The sequence below is a fragment of the Malus domestica genome, chromosome 02 (genome assembly GCF_042453785.1).
Source record: "Malus domestica chromosome 02, GDT2T_hap1".
Taxonomy (NCBI): Eukaryota; Viridiplantae; Streptophyta; class Magnoliopsida; order Rosales; family Rosaceae; genus Malus; species Malus domestica.
In genome coordinates, this window is record NC_091662.1 from 20,170,896 (window position 1) to 20,184,707 (window position 13,812).

General features: G+C 36.5%; 1 protein-coding gene across 2 annotated transcripts; it reads left to right on the plus strand.

Moving 5' to 3' along the window:
* The first annotated feature begins 2,792 nt into the window (after window positions 1-2,792).
* LOC103406054 (probable protein S-acyltransferase 14) lies at window positions 2,793-7,872 on the plus strand. Of its 2 annotated transcripts, none has more exons than XM_008345078.4 (7): window positions 2,793-3,359; window positions 3,695-3,914; window positions 4,034-4,125; window positions 5,839-5,962; window positions 6,055-6,140; window positions 6,539-6,604; window positions 7,281-7,872. In XM_008345078.4, exons 1-7 carry the CDS (start codon window positions 3,150-3,152, stop codon window positions 7,404-7,406), a joined length of 924 nt encoding a protein of 307 aa, XP_008343300.1. In that variant the 5' UTR covers window positions 2,793-3,149; the 3' UTR covers window positions 7,407-7,872. The 2 variants fall into 2 exon arrangements, with proteins under 2 accessions (XP_008343300.1, XP_070673040.1); XM_070816939.1 differs by lacking the exon at window positions 7,281-7,872 and adding an exon at window positions 6,740-6,853 and having other exon boundaries at window positions 2,827-3,359.
* The last annotated feature ends 5,940 nt before the right edge of the window (window positions 7,873-13,812 follow it).

Here is a 13,812-nt window from a genome sequence, read left to right on the forward strand (position 1 = left end):
AATTTTTTGTAGTACTGGGCGTACTTTTGATCACCTGGTTGGTGATAATAGCGGCAGGCTGCCGAATAATTTTTTGTAGTACTTGACGTACTTTTGATCACCTAGTTGGTGATAATAGAGGGCATGGCTCTTTTGGGCATATGGGTCTTCGCCCTCCACATAACATTCCAGCCCATTATTTTGGGCTTGCCCCTTTTTTTTTTTTTTAACCCTCTGATGGGGTTATACAGATATCTCCGAAATATACAAAAAATAAATTACATCATTTAAAAATAAATCCAACCCTCTGCTCAATGGGTCACGCATATAATTCCCTCTTCTGCATGCCATCACCACCGCAATTATGTCTGCTTCTTTTTATCTTCTTTTGTTTTTTGCTTTTGCTTTCTGCTTTTACTTTCTGCTTTTTCTTTTTCTTTTCCTTTTGCAGATGGCAGACAATGAATGATTAATAGAATTAATAATAAGAAAAAATCTTATCTCTGCTTTTGCTTTTGTTTTTGTTTCTTCTCGGTTTTTCTGCTGAGAGTCACTGGGTTGAGATTCCGAGTTCGAGGGATCCGAGTCGGGAGCTGGCCTGATGGGTCCTCTCGCCTACCTATGGCGTACCTGATAGGTCATTTCGCTGCCGCTAGATCCCAACTGCTGTTGTTGGAGGTGTTGTCCGTGCTTAAGCTTGTCGAGTTTAGTGCAAATCTTCATCACTGCACCAAAAGCCTCATCCATAGGCTCACCCGTCAGGTGATCTGGTTTTGTTGGGGTCATTATGCAGAGACGGAAATGGGTTATATCAGGGCAGTTTTGTGCAATGGTTACTACAGCGGCATTAGTCATCTACCAATAAAAGAAGAGGACATAGCGGAGTCTTGGACAACTATTGGACACAGCAACAAACCCAGATTCAGTCACTCCATCAACAACATCATCTCCATTGGGAGAAGAAGGGAAAACACGGAGTTCCTCAATCAAAGGACAGTTTGATCTAACAACCTTTAACCTTTTGTCTTCCACTGTGTCCAGCACCCAAAGGCACCGGAGATGTGGACAATGAGAAACAAGCTTAGCAGGGTCCTAACTTTGTAAAGTTGCTGCATAGCTCAAATTCAAGAAAGTAAGATTCGTGCAGATATGATACAGAACTAGGAGATAAAGAGCTGTTGCTTTTCATAAACCAGAGAACGCATGTAAATTCTTGCAGTTGCTAAACACCTTTTCGAGTTCTGAATGCTGAGAGGGTGTGAGCTCTTGCCAGAACTAGCCGGTGCCTAGCTCGAGAAGTTGAAAAGCATGGTTGAGAAGACTTCGTATTTGGTCCCAAAACTCGATCCTGGAAAAAAAGGTGTGAGCATGATAAGGCAGAGAGCGATGGAGTACTGGAGAAAGAGAGAGGCAGATTGTAATGAGATACTGAAAGCACCAAGTCAGTGGCTTCCATTTGATCTCAACGTTTGAGCTCTTCATCCTCTTCCCGATCTGGGCCGTTGCAGCCGTCCTGCGGTTGAAGGTCGGTCAGATTCTTGTGCTCGACGGAAATCTAAAGCGAGAAAAAGATAGAGCCAGAGATGCAGGTGAGGGAGTCCCGAGAAAGAATAAGACAGAGCCGGAGTGGGCCCACCGAGTCGGATAGCTGTCGGATTCTTTAGCCATGATCTCCCGCTCATCTCATGTGATCTTGTAATAGCCTTGATGCATGAGCCGGTCGCGACGAGTGCTGTTGGTTTTCTCACGAAAGCCGCCACTTGATACAGCTGTTGCAGTCGCTATTTGGTCTATTTGAACCAAAAGCAAAAGTGTTTAAAAAGTAAAGGAAATAACTAGTACATGTTAGACCTTGGATTTAAGTAATAGTGGCTGTGAAGGATGCTCGGCGATCGCGAAATGGGTGGGGTGTGGTGAGGTTGGGTCGCTCATGGCTTTTTTTCTCAGGAAGCAGCAAAACGAAGTTTTTGTGCAGACACAAATTTGTGAGTTGCAGATCTTCCAGAAATGAGTAGAGAGAGAAAAAAAATTGGTTTTTTTTATTTTAAAAAAACTGCAGAGTCTGTGAAGGTTTTCTGGAAAAGCCCAAAGAGTGAGGTTTTTTGGGTTTCTGCAGTTTCACGGTGGTGAGATGAAAAAAATGAAAGAACCGACATAGCTTTTTATGTCAATTTCCACAGACGGCGCCAAATGTTGATACACAAAACTGGAGGGGTCTTGGAACAATGTTAATCCGACTGTGAATCTGCAAGAAAGTAAAGAACACAAGATGTATCAGGATTCATCCAAATGTTTGGGCTACATCTACACTGATATTGTATTTCTCTATTTGTTAGCCTTGTGGCTTTGTATGTGAGGAAGAGAGCTTCTGAGGGTGAGAGAGCTCTCTCCTATGGCCTAAGAATTGGCCTCCCTTAATGAAGAGAGTGAGAGGTCATTTTATAGAATGAGGGCTCTCACTTATTACATATTTACCCCTTCATTTATTACATGATTACATTTGAGTCCTCCGAGTATTTATACGAGATCTAAATACAGAGGCCCTAAGTATGGTACAAACAGACCTCATAGATCATCCTTACAAAATATTAGCCAAATCGGAAATATTTGAGACACCTAATTGAGTTAAAAGAAATTGGCGAATACTTTATTCTATAAGAAACAATGAAATTTCATCGTGATAATTAAATAAGCAAATAATTTCAGATTAAATTGAATTTTACAATGATAAATTTATAAATCGAGACTTATAAAATAAATAATTTAGATCATTAAAATTCGACATAAAATGCCCACGTCTAATCCGCATTTTTATTCAAAAAGGGAGATCCCATAAGACAAAGGGCTGTATAAAGAAAAAACCTCGTCTCCAAAACATGGATTCCAATTTCACACCCCACCTGGAATCTCACCCTTAAGCCCTTTCCTTCCAAAAATTTTGTTTCCAGAACTTATAAGACATCCAAAAAAAAAAAAAGCAAACAACAATAGAGAAAATATTTCTCTGTTTTTCAAATTACTGTTTCCCACTCTGTTTTGCATTTATGTGGGATTGTTCTTCCAAACCATCAGCTGAATCATAAACCCTAGATCACACCCACCTCCCTGAGAGATCGAACTGAGAAAAAAGGATTCTTCTTTATGAATATTCAGTATTTTTGAGTAATATTATGCATAGATCGGGAGTCGCCATGGCTTGGAACGTGTTCAAGTTCTGCATAGTTTTGCGAGGTCTGGGGTCGGTCATGATCCTCCTGGTTCTTGGGGTCGTCGGTGTCACCTATTACACTGTCGTTTTCACCAATTACGGCCCGGCTTTGTACGATGGCGGCCTTGACTCTCTCATTGCCGTTGGCGTATTGATCATATTTCATTGCTTGGTAAGGGTTCTTCCAAAAACTATTAAATTTTGGGTTTTTTTAACATTTTTTTTGTGAGGTTGATGGGTTTTCTGTTAGAGGTTCTGGGTTTAAGAATCTGTGGCTTTTGGTTTTGTAATTACAAAATCTGCCATTTTTTTCTTTCAAATGTTCCAAGAACTTTGAACTTACTTGGAGCTTCTTTTGGCAGTAATTTCTAGAATTCTTTTAGCTTTCTGGGTAAATTGGAGTGTATATTAATTTGTGTTTAGCTTAAAGCAGTCAAGATATGGTGTCTGATTAAGTGTATTAGAGAAAATTAGGCTAAAAGTGGAAAGCTTGTTATAATGTTGCAGTTGGTGATGCTGTTATGGAGTTATTTTTCTGTTGTTTTGACGGATCCGGGTGGTGTGCCACCTAATTGGAGGCCTGCTGTTGATGAAGAGAGAGGGCAGGCTGACCCATTGACTTGGTCGGATTTTAATGGTTTGCAGCCTGACCCCTCTAATCTGAGGATCCGGTACTGCCGGAAGTGCAACCAGCTGAAACCACCTCGTTGCCATCATTGCTCAGTTTGTGAGTCACCCATATCTGTGTTTTATTTTCTTTCCGTAATATCAGTTAGCGATATTTTGTTTTGCTTTGTTATATTCTTTTGTCTTTATATCAGAGCATGAAATTATTTCAACTTTCAGGTGGGCGGTGTGTACTGAAAATGGATCACCATTGTGTATGGGTTGTTCATTGTGTTGGGGCCTTAAATTACAAGTATTTTCTTCTTTTCTTGGTAAGTTTGTTTTCTGCATAAGCGGAAAGACTTTTCAAGAGGAGATTATATTTGAATGAGTTAGACTTTATTCCAACTACGAAAGGATTCCGTTTTCATTATCTTATAACATGCCCTAAGGGTCCATTTGATAATCATTTCGTTTTCACTTTTTAGTTTTCACTTTTTTGGCAACTACTTTCAGTTTTAAAAAAAATGAAAGCTGAAAACCAAAAAGTCTCAAGGCCAAATTTTGAATACTCAAGGAAGTAGTTTTCAGTTTTCATTTTCTTGAAACTGAAAGTAGTTACCAAACAACATTTCAGTTTTCAAAAAAGCGAAAAGTGAAAACGAAATGGTTATCAAACGGCCCCTAATGTTTTCTCTGCACCCTAGCCTGCAAATTTTTATTTGATGATCTTGTTGCCAAGAACTATTCTAATTGCATTTTAGCTTTATTCTCTGAGGTATGAGACTTACACATGATTATGAGTAGTGATACTACGAATCTATGATAGTCAAGCTGGTAGTACAAAGGTACTTGCATTTAAGTCGTGCGCCCTAGTTGGGGAGCATTTCCAATAAAGGTACTTTGATTAGATGTTAAGGGTGTTGGGGCTAGTTTCCATTGTTCTCAAAGGGAGAGCTGGGTGACCTCTCTGATGTGCAACATTTCATGGAACGTTAACATGACTTATGGTTTTCTGAATCCACCATAGGGGTAAACTGTGTTTTCCTTTTTGTAGATAACTCATAGCACATGCATCACACCTTGAAGAGCAAATCTTAAAAAGGAACTCCATAATTTAACTTTTGGAATGATTGTTGGATTATAAGAAGTATAACCTTGTGGACATTATTTCATAAATTAGGAACATGGTCCTTTTGGGATGTATATAATTTTGTAAGTGGGTTATATATATAAATCAGATATGAGCTTCTGTAATGAGTTTTTCCTAGCGTTAATAAAATGGTCTTGGACTGCAGGCTAAGTTGATGGTTACAAAATTTGATAAAAGAAGAAAATCTGAACAGATGAACTAATTTTTGTTTCTATGGACAGGGACTTGCAACTAAATCCAAATTTCTTAATGATTTTGGGTAAATACACACAGAAAAATACATTGATTATCCTAATTTACTAACTTATTTTATATCAATATGGAAATTATATCATTTAAAATTTCTAATCAAAACCTGTTGATTTGATGTGAGTTGATTGCTTTTAAAAATCTGTAGCGTAGGACCAGTGACTTTAGTGAAAAGATTTAGACTGGTAGAAAATCTGAAAGCAGTCACTTTTTGTTTTTTGAGAATGCAGTCACTCTTTGTTTCGATAATAAAAGTTTGTAATTTATGTAAGAGTTTTAAGAATTCAAGAGACTTTTACTGTCTTCTTAAAGAATGCAGTCACTCTTTGTTTTGATGATAACTTCTTTGTTTCAGTCTGGTTGGTATCGGTAATAGTTGCATATTATATGCTATACCATAGGAAATTCCCTCGATAACTTGGAAAGTATGTTTTAATCATGTTTGTGGGTCAATATTTAATCAACTAGATGGTAAATTTTTGGATTGTTGTGTCAGAAACTAGTTATTGTGCATGTTTTATGTGATTTGCCTTATCTTGCAAAGCTATCTATTCATGGGATTTCTGAATTTTTTAAGTAAGAATTCACATTGAATAAACTTTACCTGTAGACTAACCTCATGCTTTTGTTAATTTGAATGCAGTTTTACACATTTCTCGAGACAAGTGTTGTAACATTATCCTTGCTGCCACATTTGATATCATTCTTTAACGAGGGAGAAATCCCTGGAACACCTAGCACCCTTGCAACTACCTTTCTTGCTTTTGGTATTATCTAAATTTACCTATTTTCTTAGTATTCTCACCTACAAGGCGGTTGGTACCTGCTTAACTAATGAACATTTCTGCTCTATTTGCAGTCCTGAATCTTGCATTTGCATTAAGTGTTTTGGGTTTTCTGATAATGCATATTTCATTGGTGGCTGCAAATACCACAACCATTGAGGTAATGTATTTTGCTTCAGTTCATTAACACTAGGTCTGTGGTTTTTGCATTCTGCCTTTTAACTGGGGATTTCCTTATGCTTATATCTTAATGATGTCAAAGAGGTAGGCTCTTAAAGAAAGATTAGACGTTTGATATGTAGTTCAGGCTCCATTTATCAAGGAGAATGCTGCTTTCCTTGATTTCAATATCAAATTTTACCAGAGGTCCCTAGATTGACATCTGTCAACTTTAAATTATGTCACCTTGGTTTAATGTTTGGGCCACCAGCAATGTGGAAAATCTAGTTACACTGTATTAGTAACTCATGGTTAGGCTTTTTCATACAAACATATAAGTAACTTCATTGGTCTTGCGGTATGGAATTGCATGCTGATGAAATTATTCTCTGTGATCAGGCATATGAAAAGAAAACCTCCTTTAAATGGCGCTATGACCTTGGTCGAAAAAAGAATTTTGAACAGGTTGGTACAATTTGTGATACATCAATGTCCTTCCTTTGTTTTCTTAAGTGCATCTTTTAAATTTAACCAACATGCCGCGTTTTTAGTTGGTTTTGAACTCACAAGTTAAAATTCCGAAGTTAACATTTGCTTCAGGAGGAATGAAAGTTTTGATGTTCTATAATATATAGTATAGAATAATCACTGAGTCCGGAATGATTTGGCATTTTGTGGAAGCCTCAGAACACAATTCTCTGCAACAGACTGCTAAACATGTAAATTCATTAGTTTTTCCTTAGTTTGCAGATTATTTATACTCTTAGAAGAACATTATACTGCTAGTTTCCTTGGTTATATCATGAATAATGAGATGTAGCACTGAGTCATGGCATATGCACTACAATCTTACATTTTATTTAACTATTTTACTTTCCAATTAAAGAAAGGGTCATCAAGGTCTTTTTCAAAACTGTTGTTATGTTAGTACATGGGGTAGGTTGAAGTCCAGCAATGGGCAGGTTAAACTAATTTCTGTTCTATCTTGCCCGGATTTGAACGTCTGACAGGATATTTTTCGTGAACAATACTGTTTAACATGAAATTGTCTTTAATCTGGTACCTATGTGATCATGGTTGTAATAGTCGTAGTAATTGTCAGTGTGCTCATACGACTGGAATTCTGCTATTTCCATACCAGGTGTTTGGGACAGACAAACGATATTGGTTCATGCCTGCTTACTCAGATGAAGATTTACGACGGATACCAGCGCTTCAGGGTCTCGAGTATCCGTCTAATCCTGAGTTTGACTCCCAAGAGTTCTAATACCATATGTAAGACATGTCAGCAATACAGAAATTTCCTTGTACAAAGATAAAGAGTTAAGGAGCAACATCCACAAGATGTTTCCTTGCAGCCATAACTCAATCAAATGGCTCGCGGCTTACATGGGCGCAACTTTTTGTTCCGACGGGCATCTTCTTGTAAGCATAACAGTGAGAGAAAGAGAAAGAGGACCGTTATCAAGTGGCGGGCGGCCGGGGAGAGCGGTTTATGGGTTGCAGTGTTGCGGAGTAGTGGGAAAGGCATATGACTGGCTGATGTTTATTGTATGTCTTAAATATGTGGTAATTTGGGAATTTGGGCACTGTAACATAAGGGAAATGGAACTTTGATGTGGTAATTTCATTATGTTCCTCCTTGGGTTTGTTGTACCATCCATTGAAATTACTGAAGCCAATCAAATGTAACATGCATGCAAGGAATAATGTAATTACATGCTGAATTTTTACTTCTCTTGTACATGATTGATCTTCGATATCATGGACACTGAGATTTTTGGCGTTGCGCTCTTGGTCAAGGATTCAAAGACCAATCTCTAATGGCCGGAAATCTTGATATATACTAGGATGCGGAGTAGAATATTTTATATTCATCACTGTTTCAAAAGTCTTCGCCTAGGCACAGCCTATGCGCTTGGCAGTTGGCCACTAGCTTGATTAGTTTTTAGGCATTTAAAAATTAAGAAAATGTGTTTAGACCTACTTAGGCGTTCATCTAGTCTGTCTAGACGCCCAACTAGCTCACCTAAACCTACCTAGGCATCCATTTAGGTTGCGACTTTCATTCAGACACAAAATTGGTAACTTGCATTTTTCATTTTATTTTGTCAATAAAATGTAAGAGACTTGTTAAATACTAGGATGAACACTCATTTTATGCTTGTTCTCCATGTTTTCAATATGTTTTAATGCTTTATAATCTATATATCATTTTATTTTGCAATTTATGTATCCCTACAATTAAGTGTTTTTTAAGTAGGCCTAATCCCTTGGATAAGGGGAAACTTGAAATAAGTCCAATTTTATAGCCCAACATTAGGATTAGTCCAATTTTTAGTTACTTTTGACTTAGTTCCAATGACTAGGATTCCATGTTAGCAATTTTTCGGATTAGGTTGAATTTTTTGCATTGTTATTACTATTTTACCCTCTTATAGCTTTTGCACGTTCTCCATATATTTCCCACGTTTTAAATTTTTATCAGAATTCAAATTCATTGTTCAGTAGTTTCCTTCATCTTTCTCCCCGATTTCTTGATAACAATTTTTGAATTTGAATTTCTTATCAATCTATTTTTAAGGTAGGCTTAATCACTTTTAACTTTCTATACAAACTACATGTGTTTTATACGTGCAGATTTCTTCAGGAGACCTATTCTCCAAGTACAATTTTTATGATCGTGTTTTTCCTTCGTGGTTTGGCGATACTCAACCTTCTCCATCTATCAAAGGACTAAGACACAGCAAATTGAATGCCAATTAATTTTCAAGTCAGGTATATTATAATTGTTTTCTCCTTTATTGTTGTTTGTTGTGCGAATTCAAAACATGAAGACTTTATCCTAATCCCCCTAATCCCTTTCTATCATCTCTCATTGATATGCTTCTTTCTCTTTTTATTCTAAAAAACCAATGCACAGAAGGTGTTTTACATTCACAATTAGTTGTACAGGTATATTACTTTTTGGGACGGTTTTAAACTACCTAACATGTAGGAAAATTACCGACAACTATTTTTTATCAACAATTCGAAAATAACTATCCTTGTACAATTCGAAAGTACACTAGATGAACTATGTCCAGATAATGACAAAATAACATTATCTGAGATTACAAACAAATCTTATTGTGCAATCAATAAAGGAAAACATGAAGACTATTCCCTTTCAATTGAAATTGAAATTAAAAAACAGATATGACAAAGCATATCTCAGTTCACATAACACCCAAACTTATCTAGCAGAAAATGAATTCGGATGAATTGGAGTCCCATCATTTTATTAAATTGAAACACTTAAATGAAACAAAAACTCAAATTTCGCATAACATCTTTATCCTACTCTTCCTTTTCCTAGCTACCATCTCCCTCATTTATGAATCTACAAAGGACATGTGCTCTCATATTCTTCATCGCCTCTGCCGAAAAGACACCTTCGACTAATTCTCCATCAGCTTTTTTTGTGCAATATACATCACAACAACTCCACAGTCATAACTGTTTAACAAAAAAGGGGTATGAACTTAAATATTACATTCTATCACCAAGAAACCAACAAATAGACATAATACAGATGAAATTAACACTTACATGTTAGGAAATTGTTGTGAGCATGATATGTTTGCTTTCAGTGGATACTCAACATTAGTTTGCCTCAACCACATGAGAAATTCTCAGTCATCATGGCTAAGCGTGTACAACAATGTCTATACCTTATCACCTTTCATGATATGTTTGCAAATAGAGTTCTCATTGAGCTTTCTTAAAATACTATCTTTCATGTGCTTAAAGTAGTCAGAAATTTTCACATGCTACAAAAAAAATAATAAAATAAAAAAAGAACACATTACAAAGTTAGTGTGTGAAATAAAATTCGAAGGATAAGAGGTATACTACATAGTTATCAACTTACCAATTTTTTAGCCTCTTCGAAATAAGGATCCACATACATATTCAACTTGGTTTGTAATGTGTTGTAATGTTCCCACCATCCACTTTGTTTGTTGAACACAAGCAAAGTATAATGCATTCCTTTGAAATGGTTAATCGGAAAGAAAACATAGTTGTTCTCCCGCACCTTTTTCAATAGAAGTTCAAGATAAATATATATTCTCACTGCAGAATTCAATTCATCCACAATATCCTACAAGCCAACAGAAGCATAGTAACCAAAAAGTAATATGCCTGTACAACTAATTATGATGTAAAAATCATATTCTACAAGGGCAGGTAGAAGATTCTCTAGATTAATGCTAGAAGATCAGAATAAAAATGGATTACTGTGTTACAAGGGCAAGTAGTTTATATTTACCACAGATACTAATAAAAATGGATTAGGAAAAAATAATAAAAATCAACATTTAACAATTACACTTGTTGATGCACAAAATCAGTGGGGACTTTGGTACAACAGAAAATATTAAGTTTATGACTTTCGCTAGATTGCTCCGGTCACTAGTGTGGATAAGTATGTAAATGGATAGAGACAGGGAAGTAAACACAAGATATACGTGGTTCACCCAGATTGGCTACGTCAATGGAGTAGAGGAGTTCTCATTAATTGTGAAGGGTTTACACAAGTACATAGGTTCAAGCTCTCCTTTAGTGAGTACAAGTGAATGATTTAGTACAAATGACATTCGGAAATATTGTGGGAGAATGATCTCCTTTTATAGAAGAGAGTTTCTAGCTTTGTTTTGACATTGACACGTGTCGTGTTGTGATTGGCTTCTGATGTTGACATGTGTCGCGTTATGATTGGCTTCTGATGTCGACACGTGTCGCGCTATGATTGGCCTCCTGGTTGGAGGGAAACTCTTTTGGGTCCTTGACGGTATAGCGTTGATCGGTGCTCAGTAGTTTCGGGATTGGTCAAATATGGTACAAACAACACTACTCATCACTAAATAGCATTGGTTGTTCTAATTCCTTAGTTATGGACAATATTAAACTAGCTAGAAGGAGGAAAATTAACTGCAATGTTTGAAGAACTAAAATTTATACACCCATGTAAATGTCGGCATAAACCCATATTTCAGCTGATCTTTTGGAATCCCAATTTTATAACACCAATTATTAAAGATGAACTGTAGTACCTGTAATCTAGGTATCAAACACCACAAAAGTAAAAAGCCAAAGCAGCATACCAAAATACTAGAGAAACAAATTGAACCTATCATCATCCCACATTTCACATGCATAAGTAGCACCTTGTTTTTCGTATACTGATCCAACTTAAACCCATTACTAATAATGTAATTATAAACCCTATTAACCCCACTAATTGACTTCAAACTAGTGCAAGCCTTCACTAATGCGTCATAACTAGCCACCAATTCATACCTGTCGTGTAACATCTCATATCGTCCAGGGAAGTGGATTCTATAAGTCTTATATGTATATTCCCATCTCTACCTAGCACGAGACCTTTTGGGACTCACTGGCTTTGGGTTCCTTCGGAACTTCGAAGTTAAGCGAGTTTAGGCGAGAGCATTCCTAGGATGGGTGACCTACTGGGAAGTTCTCATGTGAGTTCCTAGAAACAAAACCATGAGGGCGTGGTCGGGGCCTAAATCGAACAATATCGTACTACGGCGGAGTCGAGCCTGGAATGTGGTGGGGGCCCGGGCAGGGATGTGACACGTTGTCAAACTCTAAAATCTCGAACAATTGAAGTGAAAAAAAAAAAAGAAATTTAGAGCAAAGATACGGTAGCACCTGTTATCAAATATTGGTATTGAAGTTGAGGGAGTGTAATACCTGTTATCTAGGTAACGAACACTGTAAAAACAAAACCCAAATCACCAAACTATAATATTAGGAAAACAAAACCAGATGACCATGTATGAAGCTGAAATCTTCCGAGAAGTTACAATACATGTTCTCCAGGTATACCATGAAACCCGAACCAAATATTCGGTTATTCTGTTTTCATCATATACTGGGAGAAAATTGATAGCTTTCATAGTTTCATTCGAATTTAGGATTCAAAACAAGGTTTCCGCTGGATACAGACGCAAACCAATTTGAAAGATAAGAGGATAAGGTTTTGAATAAACAATGAGATAATCTGCAAGAGACCTGATAAACCATCTAATGGAAATTGTTGTAATTTTGTTGGTAAATTATGTGCTTTTAATTGCTGACGTGGATGATTGTTGTACTTACAAGCCCCCACTTATGCTTATGTAATATAAGTGGATTCCATTCAAAACAGGCTTATAAAATTGGACCCAAATCAAAAGACCCCATTGGATAAATGGTCCTCGTGGTAATAAAGTATTCGGAATATAATCCTTATGGTAAAAAAATTTGGATTCAATCCTTTGTGGCAAAGTCTGCAAAATCAAATTTCTGTTAGTTTTTTCTAACGGAGTTCGCTTCAAGGTTTGTCACTTTTAAGTAGACGGAATTCACTTTAGAATGCTAGAAAGTATTACGACCAGTTGCAAATTCCTGAGGGAGTTAACAGAGGTGCTAGCTAGAGTTCCAACAATGGCAGACGGTTGGTCCTTGCCTCCACCTCTTGGTCGCAACAAATCAAGGGCTAGCAGTGCATGGCATGTTGTCTTCTCCAGGCGATCCTATGAAGTGGGGCCATAAAATTCTTTGATTTCCGGTTCTTTGTATATTGATTTGTATAAAAAAGAATTTGCTAAATACATTAAAAAAAATTCTATTTTACATCAAATATTATTAAAAATTAATTTCAAAAGAAGATAAATATACAAACATTACACGGCTCACGTTTTTAGATGCAAATGTACTAAATGTTTGCACTAAAGAGTCTAAAATTGAGAGTGAAGAACAATAAAACTTGATGATCAAGAGAGTAAAGAACAATAAAACTTGATTGACGAATATAATAAATTCAACAACGCCAATTGTTTCTTTGGTGTTTTTTTTCTTCTAAAATCAACATCACACTAACGAATTAAATATTAAAATAATCCAATGAATAAAAAGTTATTGAAAAGCAAAATATAAATTCAAAGTTTTGATTATCTTAAAGTACAATCTTCAAGATCATGTGATAGTTGGTTTAAACATTCGATACAAATGGAGAGAATGGGAAGTTGGAAGAAAAAAAGATTGCAAAGGGACTTGAGTTATATGTATTTGGACAGATGGATTGGGAGTTAGATAGATGGATTGGCAATAAACTTGAAAAACAAGAAGAATCAAGAAAAATCTAGTGACTAAAAGGCAATTCCGTGTTTCGAACTCAACACCCCAAAGAAAAAAAAGGCCAAACATTTCCATTGCACTAACAAATGAATTATGATATTTCTTAATTTTTTTTGTATTTATATAATAATTACAGAATATAATAAAATTTGGAGGCCCTTCCGAAGTAGGGGCCCTAGGCAGGCGCCTACTTGGGCTACCTTTAGGGCTGACCCTGGTCTTCTCTGAAACTGCCTTAGCTCCCAGCAAGGTCCACGATCATGCCTATTTGGCTCTTAACCTTGACTGTATTCGCTTTCGTACATGGCAAATGGAGTTAACAGAGAATTAATAGGAATTTTGTTTTGGGGCTTAAATTCTACCGTACTTTACTACAAGGGTTTAAATTTGAGTCTGCTTTTCGAATACTCCATCATTGCGAGGACCATTGATCTAATTAGGTTTAAATACTCTATCATTACGAGGATCATTTATCTAATTAGGCC

Coding starts and splice junctions, on each gene's coding strand:
- LOC103406054 (XM_008345078.4), top strand. CDS start 3,150: ATGCATAGATCGGGAGTCGCCATGGCTTGGAACGTGTTCAAGTTCTGC. Junction 3,915..4,033: donor TTGCCATCATTGCTCAGTTT/GTGAGTCACCCA, acceptor TTCAACTTTCAG/GTGGGCGGTGTGTACTGAAA. Junction 5,963..6,054: donor AACTACCTTTCTTGCTTTTG/GTATTATCTAAA, acceptor CTCTATTTGCAG/TCCTGAATCTTGCATTTGCA.